The following is a 16,782-nucleotide window of genomic DNA, read 5'->3' on the forward strand; positions in this document are numbered from 1 at the left end:
TCCAACCTCTCCAAAAACTTCCCCTGGACACCAAAGTGCTCTGTCACTTTCAAGGCTCAGCCCACAGCACTGCCTCTGGCTTCAGGAAAGCCTGTGTCCCCAATCTCCCTGAGGCCGCATCCTCTGGCTCCCACCCAAGCTCCCTGAGGCCGCATCCTCTGGCTCCCAATCTTGCTCCTAGCTGAGAGGCAAAGTCCACATCTGCCAGTGGAAGTCCCCTGTGGCTTCCAACAGTGAGAACTGCTCTGTGCCAGCAAATCTGCATAAAAAGGCACACAAACATCCACACCCAGGCACACATCTCCACGTGTGAACACACACACATGTGCACACATCCGTGGAACACACAGCCACATGCATAAGCCCTATACACACACATGTCACACACGTTCTCACTCATGCTCACATATGCAACCATGTACGCAAGCACACCTTGTGCACACATATCCACAACTGTGTAATGCACGCCCCATGCACATCTGCACCAGGTCTGCACACACATGGACACCCACGCAACATCCGCACATTCAAACCCAGGCACACACACATGCATAACTTAAACACATCCACACCCACGTGGACACACTGCATTTGGAGGCCCCGATATTCCCAGAAAGATCCATAACACACAGTCCCCGTGGGCCCCTCGTGTGCAAATCTGATAAGAATGTATTTTGCATATTGGAAAAAACCTTTTTTGAAAAAAGATAACAGAATTACTTATTATTCTCAGCTGCTTGCTTTCTTCATGTCATGAAAAGGGCAGGAGAAGGTGCAGTTCGCACACAAGTGCAGGCCACACAAATACATGCGCACACACAAAAACACTATGCACACAAGAACACACACTCGTGCACACACAGATGCACACCTGCACAGACACACATATGCACACACACTCATGCACATGTGCACACAGACACATTTACACAGACACAGATGCACATGTGCACACAGACACACGTTCACACAGACACAGATGCACATGTGCACACAGATGCACAACACACACGTGTACACACAGGTATGGTATACACACTCCAGATGCACACAGAATGCACACACTCATGCCCAGCACACACTGGCACACACAGACACGCAGATGCACCAGAGACTAGGAGGGTGGAGACGCCGCCTTCCCGGCCGGGTTCATCCAGCAAACAGCATGTTCCTTACCTGGGAGGGAACGAGATGTCCAGTTCATACAGTCTGTCCTTAAAGACAGACAACTCCTTGTCAAACTCCAGGAGCTAAAGAAATGAAAGAGCAGAAAATAAAGTCACATTGGTTTTCCTTGCTGGGGGCAAGTGTGTCTGTGTGCACCTGGGACACTCGAATGCTCGGTGTGACATTTGCCCTTCCCAGAGCCGCCACATCTGCCACCAGAAAGCTCTGTGGTGCCAGCAGGCTCTGGTGTCTGCCTGCCTCTGCTGCAGACAGTGGGACCTGCGCTGCCCGTTACAGGCGTGCTCTGCCCGCCCAGAGACCTTTCGCTGTTGGGGACGCCAGAGAAGCACTCGTGGCCTCGGGCACTGCTGTGGCAGCCCCAGCAGTAGCCCCTCTCGGCCTCTCCTCCCTAGGGCTGGCTCCCCTAGCAGAAGGAACACAGCTCCTGTCCTGCCCAGAGTGTCAAGTAACCTGCAGAGTAAGCAATGCCAGCTTTGTGAGAACAGATCAGGGAAGGTGGCCCCAAGGTGCACACTGGTGAGATTCCGGCAGCAGCTCGGGGGCAAAACTCATTCCCACATGCACGGGAGGCAGCAAATGGCCTTGCCCCCTGAGACTCTTCCAAAAGCCCCAGGCGGGCATTGCCTCCCACACCTGCAGGACTGGCCCGGCCCGGCCGTGTTTCTGAGCGGTCACCACACACACCCTCCCACCCCTGCAGGACTGGCCCAGCCCAGCCATGTTTCTGAGCGGTCACCACGCACACCCTCCCACCCCTGCAGGACTGGCCCAGCCCAGCCATGTTTCTGAGTGGTCACCACGCACACCCTCTCTGGTGCTATTCATTAGTCATGTCTCCACAGCTGTGCAGGGCATAGCATTGAGCTAGAGCTCCCTCAAAACCACACCATATCCCGGCTCTTCCTGTGACCTCGTCCATCATCCCTGAAACGGGCAATCAGCGGCCTTGTGCACAGTCATTACCCTGTGCCAGGCTGCTACCTGAGCCACTGGCCCAGGCCTCCTGCCTGGAGCACAGGCATTCACAGCCCTGCTGCCTCCTGCCTCCTAAGAGGGTACAGCTCCAGTTCCCCTTCCAGGGAGCAACTCCCTCCCTCCAGCACCCACAGCCTCTGGGAAGGGCCCCAAGTCAGCTCCTAAGTGGGGTGGGGATGCAGCGGAGGCCTCGGGAGACAGATGCCCCTCCTCAAAGGCAGAGTAGGGGCATGGGCTCTGGACCAATCCTGCACGTGTGTTTATGTGTGCACAGGCATGTGTGTGTCTGCATGCAGGCATGTGTTTATGTGTATGCAGGTGTGTGTGTTTGCATGCAGGCGTGTGTTTATGTGTGTGCAGGCATGTGTGTGTGCATGCAGGCACGTTTCTTTGTATGCAGGCATGTGTGTGTTTGCATGCAGGCATTTATACATTCATACACAGGCCTATAAACACACATCATCTCTAGGTCATTCTGGCGCTTAAGTCTGAGGCTCCCCCACATCAGAGATGCAGCAGGGTCCCCAGTCCCAGCGTGGGCCCCGCTGGCTTCTCAGGTGTGGAGGTGAGGAGGCAGCAGGGAGGCTGCCAGCCACTAGGTGCCATGCGGTTCTTGGCTCTGCAGGCACCAGCTATGAGCCTAGGAGCCCAGATTTCCCTAAGTCCTGCCCAGGAGCATCTATGAGATCTGCTGAGAGTCGGAAAGGAGTCATTGCCATCCAGTGGCTTTCATCAAAATGCTGATGGCAGGTTCCCTGAATCTCTACGATACAACACATTTTGAGATTTCAGGAAGGCACTGGCAGGAAGGGATCAGATCTCCCCTGCACTACCAAACCCTCTCATTCCTCCCAATGTAACTCAGACCTTTCAAGAATCCCAAGTATGGTTTTTAAGTTATTTATTTATTTACCTATTTATTTAATTTATTTATTTATTGAGACAGAGTCTCCCTCTGTCACCCAGGCTGGAGTGCAGTGGTGTGATCTCGGCTCACTGCAACCTCTGCCTCCTGGGCTCAAGTGATTCTCCTGCCTCAGCCTCCTGAGCAGCTGGAATTACAGGCGTGTGCCACCACTCCCGCCAAGTCTTTATTTTTTGTAAAGACGGGGTCTTGCCACATTGCCCTGGCTTGTCTGAGACTCCTGGCCTCAAGCAATCCTCCTGCCTCGGCCCCCCAAGTGTTCTACCGCACCCAGCCCCAAGTATGTTTTTATATTACTGCCATGCATGAGTCCACAAAAAGCAGCTCGCCTTAGCCTACATGTTTTTAAGCTTTACACAAATGTTCTTCTTCCTTCTTCATCCCACCCTGCTCCAGCTCAGCTACTCCTGGTTCTCTCTGGGACCTGCTGGTGGGGCTGCGTCTCTCCATTGTGGGGTACTGTCTTTATGGTGGCCAGCGTTCTGGAGGCTGAGTTGGCTGCTGAGAGAACTCTAAGTGTGTGGGTGGGGTTTTCCACCAGCTCTTTGACTGAATGCCTCCACTTCTCCTGGTGTGTATTTTTGTGGTTGTTCTGGAAACCCATTGCCACTTACATTCTTGTAGGTAATAGGACATTTTTCCCACATTGCTTTAAAAATCTTCTCTTCATGTTCGACGTTCCACTGTTTCACTCTGACATGTCTGTGTGTGGATTTACTTCTGTTCCTCCTGCTCAGGACTCACCATGCTTCCTGAGGTTTATGTCTTGGATAATTCTGGAAGACACCCAGCCATCAACTCTCCAGTGTGCCCCTTGTGACCCTCACGGTGTGAGCACTGGGCTCTTCCCTCCTCTCCCAGCCCCTGATCCTCCTGTCCGATCCTGCCACGTTTCTGTGCTGCATTCTGGGCTGTTCCCCAGGCCTGCCATCCCATTCCTCAATCCCTTCTCCAGCCGTGTCTACTCCGGCACTTAATTCATCCCCGGAGCTTTTAATTTTAATGGTAATACTTCTACAAGTCCTACATTTTTTTAATCTGTTGGGATTTTTTTCGTAGTGTGGTACTTACGTTTCTAATTCTGTCATGCTTTTAATAATTTACAATATTATTTTATAATTTGTATCAATTATTCAATGATTTGGCATTATTGAGGGTCTGCCCTGCCTTTGTTTTACCTCTGGACTCTTGCTATCTGTGGAATGTGTCCCTATGTGGTTCACAGTTTGTGACTGTAAGATCGTCTTTGGTGGGTCTTGATTTTTGGGAATTTTTTTAGTTGTTACAATGAATGTGGACCTGCCCTCCAAAGTGACCCACTGGGTCCCTGCACTGCACTGGCCTCCCACAGCTTGAAGTCACCTGGGGTGACTGCTCACGGCTGTTCTCAGCAAGCTTCCTCATGGCACCCCCAGGCTCCGCCCCACCGTGCTGTCCCCAGGCTCCACCCCACCATGCTGTCCCCAGGCTCCGCCCCACTGTGCTGCTCACCTGCCACCCCCAGAGCTCCATGGCAGGGATGTGTCTGTCTGTCTTGTTAACCCAGAGCAGGGCCTGGCTCAGAGCAGGCACCTAGAGGGTTGTCAAATGAACACACACCCCCGCAGTGCACCGCGGTGCCTTTCCCATTCCCAGCGTGTGGTCTCCAGACAATCTAGGCATTTGCTTTCTTTATCACATCAAGTTACTGCCTTGATGACACTCCAGTAAAACTTGAAAAGCTGGAGATGCTAGTTCATAGCACTCTCAGGGGCCTGTGCCACCCAGAGACGGGCATGTGGCACCCGAAGATGCCATGACCTCTGTAGAGCACACCAGGGAGTCGAGGTCGAACCAGATGCGGTACGAAGCCTGGTGGTCCCAACACATCTTTAGTCTAAGAATCCAAAGAGCCTGGCTTTGTGGTTTGCTTTTGCCAAGTGTGTATTTATATTATGCAGATGCAAACTCTCTGAAATTCCCCCTGGAAATGAGATGCTCTCACCAGATGCCAAATTCTTTCTCTGAAAGTGGGCCCCTCTCCCCACACTTGTAGTGGAAACACTGCCTGCTGCGTCCCGAGATGCAGGGCGGCGGGCCTGTCTGCCACAGAGTTAGACCTGGGGCTTCTCCTCAAACTCCCCTCAGGAAGACAGTGGACAAAGGACCGCCCAGGAAGGACAGGCCCGGCTGTGCAGATGGAAAACCGAGCGGCCTCCTGCCTTGACCTGGGCTGCAGGAGAGAGGGGCCTGGGCGTCATGAGGAAGCACATGCTGCGCCACAGTCACCCTGTACCAGAGATGGGCACAGAGGAAAGGAGAGTCCTCAGCAAAGCTCCCACTCAGGTGAGCCAGAACGACGGCTCTGCTGTGCGGGGCCCTCCGATGCCACATCCTTGATGAAGTCATCCCGGATCGGCATTCCTCCAGCCTTCTGCAGTGACCCCAGAGCTTTCACAGCTGTGGGGGACACAGTCCTGGACAACACCAAAGTGCAGGGGCACAGATGGCCTCTTGCAGTGAGGGCTCTGCTCACGGCGGGTACACAGCTCTCACGGAGCACTCAGGGAATTCTGGAGCCCAGAAGGACCACCGTCCCTCGCAGGCGTGCGGCACAGCATCCGACCCTGGCTCTGGCTCCAGCAACCACTAGCGCCCCTCAAGTCCTGAGCACCCCGATCCTCGGTGCTGGCCCAGCGCCTGTCTGGGCTGCAGCCGGGCCTCTGGCTGTGCCTTCCCACATGGGCCTCTGAGGGCCTGAGGCTGCTGGGGCTGCTCCACCTCCTAGAAGCAGCGGGTGCTGCAGAGGCTGGGCGTGTGCGCAGAGGGAGCGAGCAGCTGGAGCTCTTGGCCGACATGAATTCGTTTCGCTTCAGAGAGCAGAGCCCTCGGCTTCCTGCGCAGTGTGGCTATCGCTCCGGGTGGGTCATCGCTGCCTCTGGCCGCCAGGGTCCACGGCGTGGGGTCTGTGAGCACAGTGCTGCGTGGCTGAGCACTGAAGTCGTGAGGCCGCAGCCCTGAGTATCCCCAGCCTGGTGAATGCACCAGGCACAGTGAGCAAGGGACTGCGCATCAAGGGGCACGTGAACAAGAATAGGGAGAACAGGCCCTGGGGGCTCTGAACAGGGCCGGGGGGCTCTGAGGATGCCAGGGCTACCTCCGTGGGCTGGCGTGGGCATGGGGCTGGGGCTCCTGCAGGGCAAGGGGATCACTGATGCTTACGGCTGGGGCTCCTGCAGGGTGAGGAGGGCGCCGGGCCACAGGACACAAGACTATTCACTGTAGCCGGACACCCCTGTGAGCCCCCACCCACCTCGCTTCCCAAGAGCATCGATGTTAGCAGGAATGGGGGTGCCCAGGGACACACCCCGACATGGAGCCCCACCTACTGGACCTTCTGATGCTGGGCCCCTCTGGCTACCGCAGCACAGCAGCGAACGAAGCCCCAGGCAGCCCCTAACACCTGTCGGTGCAGGTTCTGGAAGTCGGAAATCCCAGGCTCAGGTGTTTCTGAACCACTCCAGGCCTGTGCACCCTTCGAAAGTTCCTGAGGCGGAAGTCACGGAGTGTGGCTGCAGCTTCTTGTCTGGGCACAGGCCATGAGGCGCCTCAGGGTATAAGACCGCCGACCCTCCTCTGTACACTCACGGCTGGAGAGACCCTCGCCCAGGTCATAGGATTCTGAGGACCCCTCACTCCCCCGGGGGTCTTCCCTGGTGCATCCAAGCTGGCACTGAGGGGCCTGGGGACTTCCTGTCCCCCTAAGGAGACTGCTGGTCCCTGGGGGGCTCCGAGTGTGTGGACGGGCACGTCCTCACTGCGGCCTGGGCCACACTGACCTGCTGCACACTCAGGGCCTTAGTCAGAAGAATACCATGCACAGTTCTCTGGAAATCAGAGCTCCACCTTCGGGGAGAAAAGTCTCTGCAACTCCTCATCCTAACCGTAAACAAAGTTCAGTATCACTGTTGGCTGAACCAATGATTTGCACTGACAGGGAAACGTGATGGCAGAAAAATGAAAAACCCAGTTTCCAATCCTGCTCAGGAGGAACGGGGTCTGACTCCAAGTGATGAAACCCGACCCTCAAGAGACAGGGCCACTGGACACCACGGGAGAGTCCCACGGCCACGGGAGACCCCACGTGGCCCACATCCACGGATAGCAGCTCCCGGCCTCGCGCTCCTCATGGGAGGAGACAAAGGATGGTCTAAGGCTTTTCACCAGCTCTGGGGGTCCTTCCTCAGCCCCTGCCCACAGATAAGACAGTCCAGGACAATAGGCAAACAGCCGAGCTAGGGTCAGCCGGGACCCACACCCTGGTGCTGTGCTGTGGGGTCAGCCAGGGACCCACATCATCGCACTGGCCCGTGGGGTCAGCCCGGGACCCACACCATCGTACTGGCCCGTGGGGTCAGCCGGGGACCCACACCATCGCACTGGCCCGTGGGGTCAGCCGGGGACCCACATCATCGCACTGTGCAGTGGGGTCAGCCGGGGACCCACATCATCGCATTGGCCCGTGGGGTCAGCCGGGGACCCACATCATCGCACTGTGCAGTGGGGTCAGCCGGGGACCCACGACATCGCACTGTGCAGTGGGATCAGCCGGGGACCCACGACATCGCACTGGCCTGTGGGGTCAGCCGGGGACCCACATCATCGTACTGGCCCATGGGGTCAGCCGGGGACCCACATCATTGCACTGGCCCGTGGGGTCAGCCGGGGACCCACATCATCACACTGTGCAGTGGGATCAGCCGGGGACCCACGACATCGCACTGGCCTGTGGGGTCAGCCGGGGACCCACATCATCGTACTGGCCCGTGGGGTCAGCCAGGGACCCACATCATTGCACTGGCCCGTGGGATCAGCCGGGGACCCACGACATCGCACTGGCCCGTGGGGTCAGCCGGGGACCCACGACATTGCACTGGCCCATGGGGTCAGCCAGGGACCCACGCCACGGCACTGTGCAGTGGGGTCAGCCGGGGACCCACATCATCGCACTGGCCCGTGGGGTCAGCCGGGGACCCACGACATCACACTGGCCCGTGGGGTCAGCCAGGGACCCACACCATGGCGCTGGGCTGTGGGGTCAGCTGGGGACCCACGCCATGGCGCTGGGCTATGGGGCTTGGCTTTCCAGCCTCTTTGCTCTGCTGTGGCCCAGCCCTCAACAGCCACTAAGTCATCCATCCAGGTTGTTTGGCAAGGGTTCTGCACACACACAGTCATGTGTCACGTGACGACGGGGATACGGTCTGAGAAACGCATCCTTGGGTAATTTTGTTGTGGGGCATCACAGCGCGTGTACGCTCCATGCCTGGGCTGTATGGTGGGGCCTGCGGCTCCAAGGCTGCAGACCTGCACAGCAGGTCACTGTACTGAACACTGCAGGCGGCAGTAACACAGTGTAAGTACCTGCACATCTGAACGTATCTAAACATAGACAGGGAACAGCAAAAACATGGTCTAAAGAAGAACAAGGGCGCACCTGCGTGGAGCCCCTGCCAGGGAGCTGGCAGGCTGGAAAGGGCTGAGGGTGAGCTGGTGAGCGGGCAGGGGTGAGCGGGAAGGCCTGGGATCAACTGTGCACTGCAGACTTTAGAAATGCCCAGCGCTGAGCGTAACAGAACGGCAGACTTTATAAATACCGAGCGCTGAGACACTGAGAGTAACAGAATGTACTGAAATGTATTTTCTCGTAATAAGTTAATCTTAACTTATTGTAACTTTTTTACTTTACAAACTTTAACATTTTTCAACTTTTTCACTTTTGTCAAATAATACTTAGCTTAAAACACATTGTATAGCTGTATAAAATATTCTGTTTATATATTCTATAAACTTTTTGCCTAATCTTTATGTTTAATATTTCAAAATCTGAAAACATTTTTTGATAACAATGAAGACAATGACACAGACATGCCTAGGCCCGCACAGGGTCAGGATCATCGACATTCCTCTCGGCCACCTCTGCGTCCACGGAAACGCCCTCAGGGGCAATCACCCGCATGGAGCCTCATCTCCTGTGATAACGTCGCCTTCTTCTCGGTGGACCTGCCTGAGACTGTTTACAGGTACCTTTTTTTAATTCAGTAGAAGGTGTGCATTACAGTCATGGTAAGAAGTGTGGGGGAGGAAACGCAGACACCAGCAACACAGTTGTTTTTTGTCGCTCTAAAGTACGATGCGCTGGGCATCCCTGCGTGTGCCAGACTCTCCCACGGCTGGCAGCGCAGCGGCTCCTTCACACCAGTGCCACCACATGGTGATGTCACAACGGTTACATCACACAGCGAGAGGAAGCTTTCAGCCCCATCATCAGATTATCAAACCTTAGTCACATATGTGGTCTGTTGACTGAAATGACATTATGTGACATGACTGTATACACACACACACACACACACACACAAGTGCATACAGGTACACGCACACATGCGCATGCATACACCACACACACAAGTGCACACGTGTACACACATATGCATACACACCACATGAGTGCACACATGCACATACACACACACCACACACACTAGTGCACACACACATACGTACACACCACACACGAGTGCACACATGTACACACATACATACACCACACGAGTGCACACATGTACATGCACACACATATGTGTACACACACACTGCCCCCCCACACACACACCACACACACTTGCTTTGTTCTTCAATTCCTGACCAGGCTGAGGAATTCCAGGCCAGGCGGATTCTGAGTGTGTTGCCATCTTTACTTCTGAGCTGCAAATCTGACCACCCAATGACGGGGTCCCTACGAGCAGATGCCTCCTTGGGGCCCAGGCAGAGGCGACTCCACACTGGCGTGTGCACAGGTGTGCCTGGACATATCTCTGAGGGCTGTGTATGCCAGGTACATGTGCCAAACGTTTGTGTCTGGATACGTGTACGGCTGGACTGCAGGGGACGGCTTCACTGTCACCACTGAACACTCCCCAGTCTTCCCCAGTCTTCCTCAGTCTCCAAGAGAGACCTGCAGAGCTGTGTCAGGCCCCTGGAGCCTCCTCTGGGGTCAGCACCTGCTCCTGGGTGGCCACGGCCTCTCCCTCAGGCCTCAGCTGCTGCCGATAGGGTCTGCCTAAACTTTCTAACTAAAAAGCAACCCCCCCCACACACACCCACTCACATGCACACACTTGCTCACACACGCTCATGCATGCACACACCTGCTCACACACATACACGCACACACCTGCTCATATGCATATGCCTGCTCTCACACACATGCTCACACACCCACTCAAATGCATATGCACACCCGCTCTCACACACACACAGGCTCACATGCACATGCCCGCCCACACACACTTATGGATGCACACGCCTGCTCACACACGCACACACCCACTCGTGCATATGCCTGCTCACATGCTCACACACATATGCATATGCTTGCTCACACACACATGCTGACACACCTGCTCACACGCCAGCTCACGTTTGCTCACATGCATATGCACAGACGATCACACGCATACGATCACACACACACATACTCATATAGGCTCACATGCATATGCCTGCTCACACACGTCTGCACGCATGCCTGCACATACATGCACTTGCCCATTCACATGCATATGCACACCCATTCACATGCATATGCACAAACACTCATGCATACTCATACAGGCTCACATGCATATGTCTGTTCACACACATGTCCGCGCACACACGCTCACACACACTCCAATAAGCACAACTCCAAGGCAAGTTGTGGGGAAGCTGGAAAACTCCAGGAAGAAGGAGCAGGCTGGGGCTGCCCCAGGTTTTTGGTGGCCAGGGGCCCCCTCCTTCCCTTGGGGACTGAATGGGATTCCTCGGCCAGTGTCCTGCCTGGGTGGTGATGTTTCAGGACTGCTCGGTGGACCAAGGCCACTTTCCCACCCTGTCTTCTGAGTTAGAAGGCCCCCAGTTTTGGCAGTGCAAAGCAAAAATAAAAGGAAATTCGTGTGTGGTTTGAAATGAACTTGAACCTTCAAGCTGCTTAAACGGTACTGGAGCCAGCGGGTGGAGGGGTGAGGGCCCCAGGCTGTCCTCTGTCCACTGTGATGCCCCCCAGGCCCATATGCGCTCACCCTCACACACTGACCAGCCCTTAGCCTGGTGCCTGAGAGAAAACCCCAGGGCAGCCCGGCTGGGAATCCCCGTTGCTCACTCGTGAGGCTGTCCTCCTGACAGAGGCGTCCTGGCCTAGGCCTGCCTCCATCCTCATCGGACACGGGCTCACCGTGCTGCTCCTGCATCGGCACTGTGCCAGACACTCCGAACACGCGGTCTTTACCCCACGGGCCTTCTCACCTACAGGGGAGGCAGAGGTACGCACGACCGTGATACAAACGCAAAGCTGCTCAGGGACCATGGCGGCCGTGTGGCTGGGGGATCCCGTGTGGCGGGAGGGTCCCGGCGTGTCCCTGCTCAGCCACTGGCTCTGAGAAGTTGGAGGGAGCCTCGCCCTGCATGGCCGGCATGGGGGCTGTTGCCCCCGGAATGACGTGGGTGAGGGCCCCTGCTGCGGCTGGAACAAAATACCAGACGGAAGAGGTTCCTGATTAGAAACTGCACGCGCTGCTGTTGAATTGATAATTTGTATCTCTCTGAGATTTTTCACAAACATGATCACCAATTTCGCATGGTCTCCCACATTCTTCTTCATTACAAAGTGAAGGCAGGCAGGGCCGTGTGGACAACGACAAAGCAGCGGCTGAGCTGCGCATCTGTCAGGAGCTGTCCCGGCCGCGGCTCACACCGCTCCTGCAGAGACACTGGCACTGATAAAGGAGCGAGGCACAGAAAATCAATGCACCTGAGGCTACAGCGGTTGCTAAACACACAGAAAACACCTCCCTCCAAGAGGCCGGCGCTGCGGAAACTCCCAAGCCAGGCCCTGGGACAGCCACGGAAAATTTAATCTCTCCAAATCCTCACCAGGGCACTCCATCCTGCAGCCCTGACAGCCACACTTATAATTAATTATACAATTTCGATGGGAATATCGACTAAACAAAGCTATAAATCATAGGAAAAGTCAATAGGCATGGACACATTCAATCATGTCCCGGCCAATGATTACTACTCTTAAAATACAATAATTATTTTCAGGAGCCAGCTTGAATTAAATTTCTGTCAGACGGGTACAAGACCGGCGGTTGATGAAGGATACGATGGACTTGGGGCTGCGACCGGCGCAGGCACATCCATCCTGCGGACGGAGAGTTTGTTCTCCGTGGCTGCGGTGCTGTGTGTTTAACCGCACGGTGGAGATGGGATTATCTCCCCAGGCTCCCCGTCCCACCACCTTGACCCTCCGTCGATGGGGACGACTCCCAATTTCTGGGCACGACTGACTCGGTGTGCCGCCACCTCAGGCAAGTGCGAGGGCACCCGGGTCAGCAGGAACCCACGGGGCGTTCCCGAAGGCGCCGTCGTCCCAGGCACCGAGCAGAGAGGATTTGAGTAGCAGGACAGCAATGCCGAGCCATCTGCTCTTCTCATGAGAAACAGCCTCAGAAGGCGCCTCCTGAGCTCAGGCCGCCTTTCCGCATGGGACTCCGGACGTATCGACACAACGCGCGAGGCCTCCACAATCACACGGGGTGCCTCGCACGGCTTCAACCCCACAGCGTGTTTTCATTCCGAATCAAATCCAAAAGTTCTCTCAAATGTTCAGATTAATTTTCCTCTGAAGGTAGGAAACACTGTACGGTATGGTGGCTGCCGACGGCAGGGGCATGCTCTGTGTCAAAATGCTGAGAGAAAAGGAGGACTTTGGACCCACATTAAAGATAATCGCTCCCAGATGCTCTAGACGTACCCCTCCACGCCGCCCCCCTCCACGCCGCACCCCTCCATGCCCCATCCTCTCCACGCCGCCCCCCTCCACGCCGCCCCCCTCCACGCCGCCCCCCTCCACGCCGCACCCCTCCACGCCGCCCCCCTCCACGCCGCGCCCCTCCACGCCGCAACCCCTCCACGCCGCAACCCCTCCACGCCGCACCCCTCCACGCCGCCCCCCTCCACGCCGCGCCCCTCCACGCCGCAACCCCTCCACGCCGCGCCCCTCCACGCCGCGCCCCTCCACGCCGCACCCCCCCTCCACGCCGCGCCCCTCCACGCCGCACCCCTCCACGCCCCATCCTCTCCACGCCGCCCCCTCCACGCCGCGCCCCTCCACGCCACGCCCCCTAAACGCCACGCCCCCCCTCCACGCCGCGCACCCCTCCACGCCGCGCACCCCTACACGCCACGCCCCTCCACGCCGCCCCCCTCCACGCCGCCCCCCTCCACACCGCCCCCCCTCCACGCCGTCCCCCCCACGCCGCGCCCCCCTCCACGCCGCGCCCCCCTCCACACCTTGCCACTCCACACTGCACCCCTCTCCATGCCACGCCCCCCTCCACGCCACAGCCCCCTCCATGCCACACCCCCCTCCACGTCACACGCCCCTCCACGCCGCACCCTACTCCACGCAGCCCCGGCTGGGACCTGTCTCCCGCCACCACCCTACCTGTGGCTGAGGGAGCCTCCCTCTTCCCTGTCTCCTTGCTCCTTCTAGAACATCCCATCTCCCTTGGCTGTCCTGGCATCCTCCTCCAAGGGACCCTCCACTTTTTCGCGACCTGTGCAAGGTCCCTGGAGACTTCACCCCCCTGGCACTGAGGAGCCAGCTCTGCTAGGGACCCCGAAAGCACCTCCTCCAAGCTCTGGCAGCCATGCAGCTTCGAGGATAGCAGCCCTGTCTCCCTCCTGGGCACCCGCCTCCACCCAGACACCTCCTAGGCACCCACCTCCACCCACACACCTCCTGGGCACCCGCCTCCACCCAGACACCTCCTGGGCACCCGCCTCCACCCAGACACCTCCTGGGCACCCGCCTCCACCCAGACACCTCCTGGGCACCCACCTCTACCCAGACACCTCCTGGGCACCCGCCTCTACCCAGACAGTTCCTGGGTACCCGCCTCTACCCAGACAGTTCCTGGGTACCCACCTCCACCCAGACACCTCCTGGGCACCTGCCTCCACCCAGACACCTCCTGGGCACCTGCCTCCACCCAGACACCTGTGCTCCCCAGGCTCTCCCTGCTCCCCACTGACGAGGCCGGGATGCGCCACCCGGGAGTGTCCCGCAGCTGGAAGCACCCTGGAGTCCAGAGTCCCGCAGGAAGAGCCAGAGAAGGGCAGCGGGAGCCACAGGCAGGCCGCCCCACCAGGCCCTGGAGGCTTGAGAAGGAGAGGGGGAGGGGGCTCCACCAGGTACAGGTGGTGGAGCTGGGGAGAGCGCCCGGTGCCTCCCACAGATGGACAGGAGGAAACCCAGCCTGCCCGGATGGAGAGAAGGGGAGGAGATCTTAGGCTTGCCCAGGCCAATGGGGCTGTGTGGGGACAGGACACCAAGGCCTGACCCAACCCCAGTGGGGGAAGGGGCCATGGGCTCCTGCAGCAGGTGAGAGGGAGGGGCACAGGAGGCCCAGGCACCACGGAGGTGTGGGCGTCACGGGAGCCTCGGGCTCTGGGTTGATGAGGGGCAGGAGGCAGAAGTGACTTCCCGAGAGGACAGGAGCATGAGGTCTGGGGGCTGTTGGGGAGGCAGCGAATGCCATCCTGGAGTGGAGGTTCTGGGCCTGGGACTTGGGGCTGGCAGTGTCCGCTGGGCTGGGTGTGCCCCTCTGTCTGGCACTGAGAGGGCCCAGCTCTCCCTAAGCACTTTGCATGCACTGACCCATAAGCCCCCAAACCCCATGAGGGGAAACTGAGGCACGGACACCTGGCTGGCCCAGGATGCTAGGATGTGAACGCAGCTGCATGGGCCTGGGTCCACCCGCCTGTGCTCCCTCACCTCTCCCACGGCCACTCCCCAGACAGCTTCCTGAGGACAGGGGCCACCTGCCCTGACGCAGCGCCGGGGGAACCACAGCTGGCTTGGGACAGCCCTAGGAACCGATGCTGAGATTTCCATATCTTGGACACTGGCTCGTTGCACATGGCATCACGTGTGGCTTGGAATCGCCACAGTGGGCATGTTTACAGAAATCAGCCGAGGCCGCACATGGGCCCCGGCCAGCTGCTGCGTGGTTCCTGGTTCTTTGCGCTGATAAACATTTGTAAATACATTAAAAATGGGACAAAAGTAGACCACAATAAAAAATAAAAATTGTAAAGAGAGTGTGTAGGCCGCCCCTCAGCACTCGCCTACACTGATCCCTCTAACAGAAGACTCACGATTTCAAAACCGACAGCAGGTCCAGCAGCCGGGGCTGCCTCTCAGTGGCAGGGGCCACCTCTCCGTGGACTGACCTGAGCCCCACGTTCCCACCGACACGCACTTGTTTACACACGTGCTCATGGACACACAGCGGCACACCCACTCCAAAGAGGCATATACGCACTCACGTGCACATGTGCACACGCACGCACTAGCGCACACACGCATGCTCACACACAGACCCACACACAGCAAGTTGAGCGACGGGAGTGTGAGGAACCTGCTCCCTTCAGTCTCCCACTTCAGAGCGAGGCCAGAGGCCCCGCTGGTTCACTCTGAGACAAGGGGGTTTCCTCCCCACCCCACAGCACCAGCATCTCCCCTCGCACACGTGGGGGTCTCTGAAGCTGATGGGTTGAGCGTCATGCTGCCCGTGGACAGGACAGTGACACGGAGCCTCCACCCAACCTGGCCCAGGGTGCAGGACGCACCCAATATGGGTCCCCAGCAGTCTGCCTTGTACCGGCTCAGAACTGAGCCCTGGAGGTGGCAGGGACAAGGCAGGGTGGTCCCAGGTAAGCAGAGGTAACGGGAAGGCCTGGGGGCATGGGTGTCCCAGGACGGGGGAGCCGCCACATCAGACCACAAACTCACCGCGGTGCCGTTGTTGTCTCGGAAAACCTCCTGGTTGAAGTAGTCGAAGAGTTTCTTTTCTAACTGGAGCATAACCTGTGAAGTCAGAGTGGCCCATGAGCACCTGAGCTCCCCCAGCCTCGTGCGTGTCCCCCGGCCCCCACTGCCCCAGGCAGGCAGGGTGGCTCTGAAGGAAGCTGCAGAGTCCCGCGCAGGCCCTATGTGCCACCCGCCCAGTCACAGGCCCCGCTCACCTTCCGGTCGTTGTCCGACTCACGAAATATGAGCTTCACCACTTCATTGGTGTCGGCGGCCCGGACCGTCTGCATGGTGGCTTTTGTGCAGAGCGTCTGCAGAAAGACAGCAATGGAGATAAGTCCCAGGGGGGCCTACCTGCCCATGGCAGCGTCACCCGACACCCCGAGTCAGTGGGATGGGATGGCTGGTTCCAGACAGCAGCTGTGTCACACCCAGATTTCCACACCTGGGGTCAGGGGCCACTCCCACAATAGCCGACCCTCACACGTGCGAAGGGCCTGAGGCCGGCTGCTCCCCAACAAAGCGTGGCTGCAACCGTCAGGCCACCCTGGAACTGCTGCTGCCCACAGAGCTGCTTCGGGGCAAAAGCCAGAGGAAGACCAGCAGGCTCCGAAGGCAGCAGCGCTGAGAACGGCACAGGGGGTGCCTGCAGGGGCACATGGCCGGCCTCCTCCCGCTCGCTGTCGCCCATCCCTGAACCCCCTCGAGAGCTGTTCGACTGTGACAACGAGCAAGGGCTGCAGGCGGCTTGACCGGGAACAGTCTCAACAGGCTCATCTGGTGAAGCCGACGT

At 57.9% G+C, this 16,782-nt stretch overlaps 1 protein-coding gene across 3 annotated transcripts in view; it reads right to left on the minus strand.

Moving 5' to 3' along the window:
• INPP5A (inositol polyphosphate-5-phosphatase A) overlaps positions 1–16,782 on the minus strand; it is a 235,756-nt gene that overhangs the window by 14,762 nt on the left and 204,212 nt on the right. For all 3 annotated transcript variants that reach the window (XM_055245047.2, XM_055245039.2, XM_055245059.2), the window contains exons 10-12: positions 16,205–16,300; positions 15,972–16,046; positions 1,177–1,250 (exon numbers count right to left, since the gene is read on the minus strand). In XM_055245047.2, the coding sequence (XP_055101022.1) occupies positions 1,177–1,250; positions 15,972–16,046; positions 16,205–16,300 (245 nt within the window). The remainder of the gene's footprint in view (positions 1–1,176; positions 1,251–15,971; positions 16,047–16,204; positions 16,301–16,782) is intronic.

Source organism: Symphalangus syndactylus, chromosome 2 (genome assembly GCF_028878055.3).
Source record: "Symphalangus syndactylus isolate Jambi chromosome 2, NHGRI_mSymSyn1-v2.1_pri, whole genome shotgun sequence".
NCBI lineage: Eukaryota > Metazoa > Chordata > Mammalia > Primates > Hylobatidae > Symphalangus > Symphalangus syndactylus.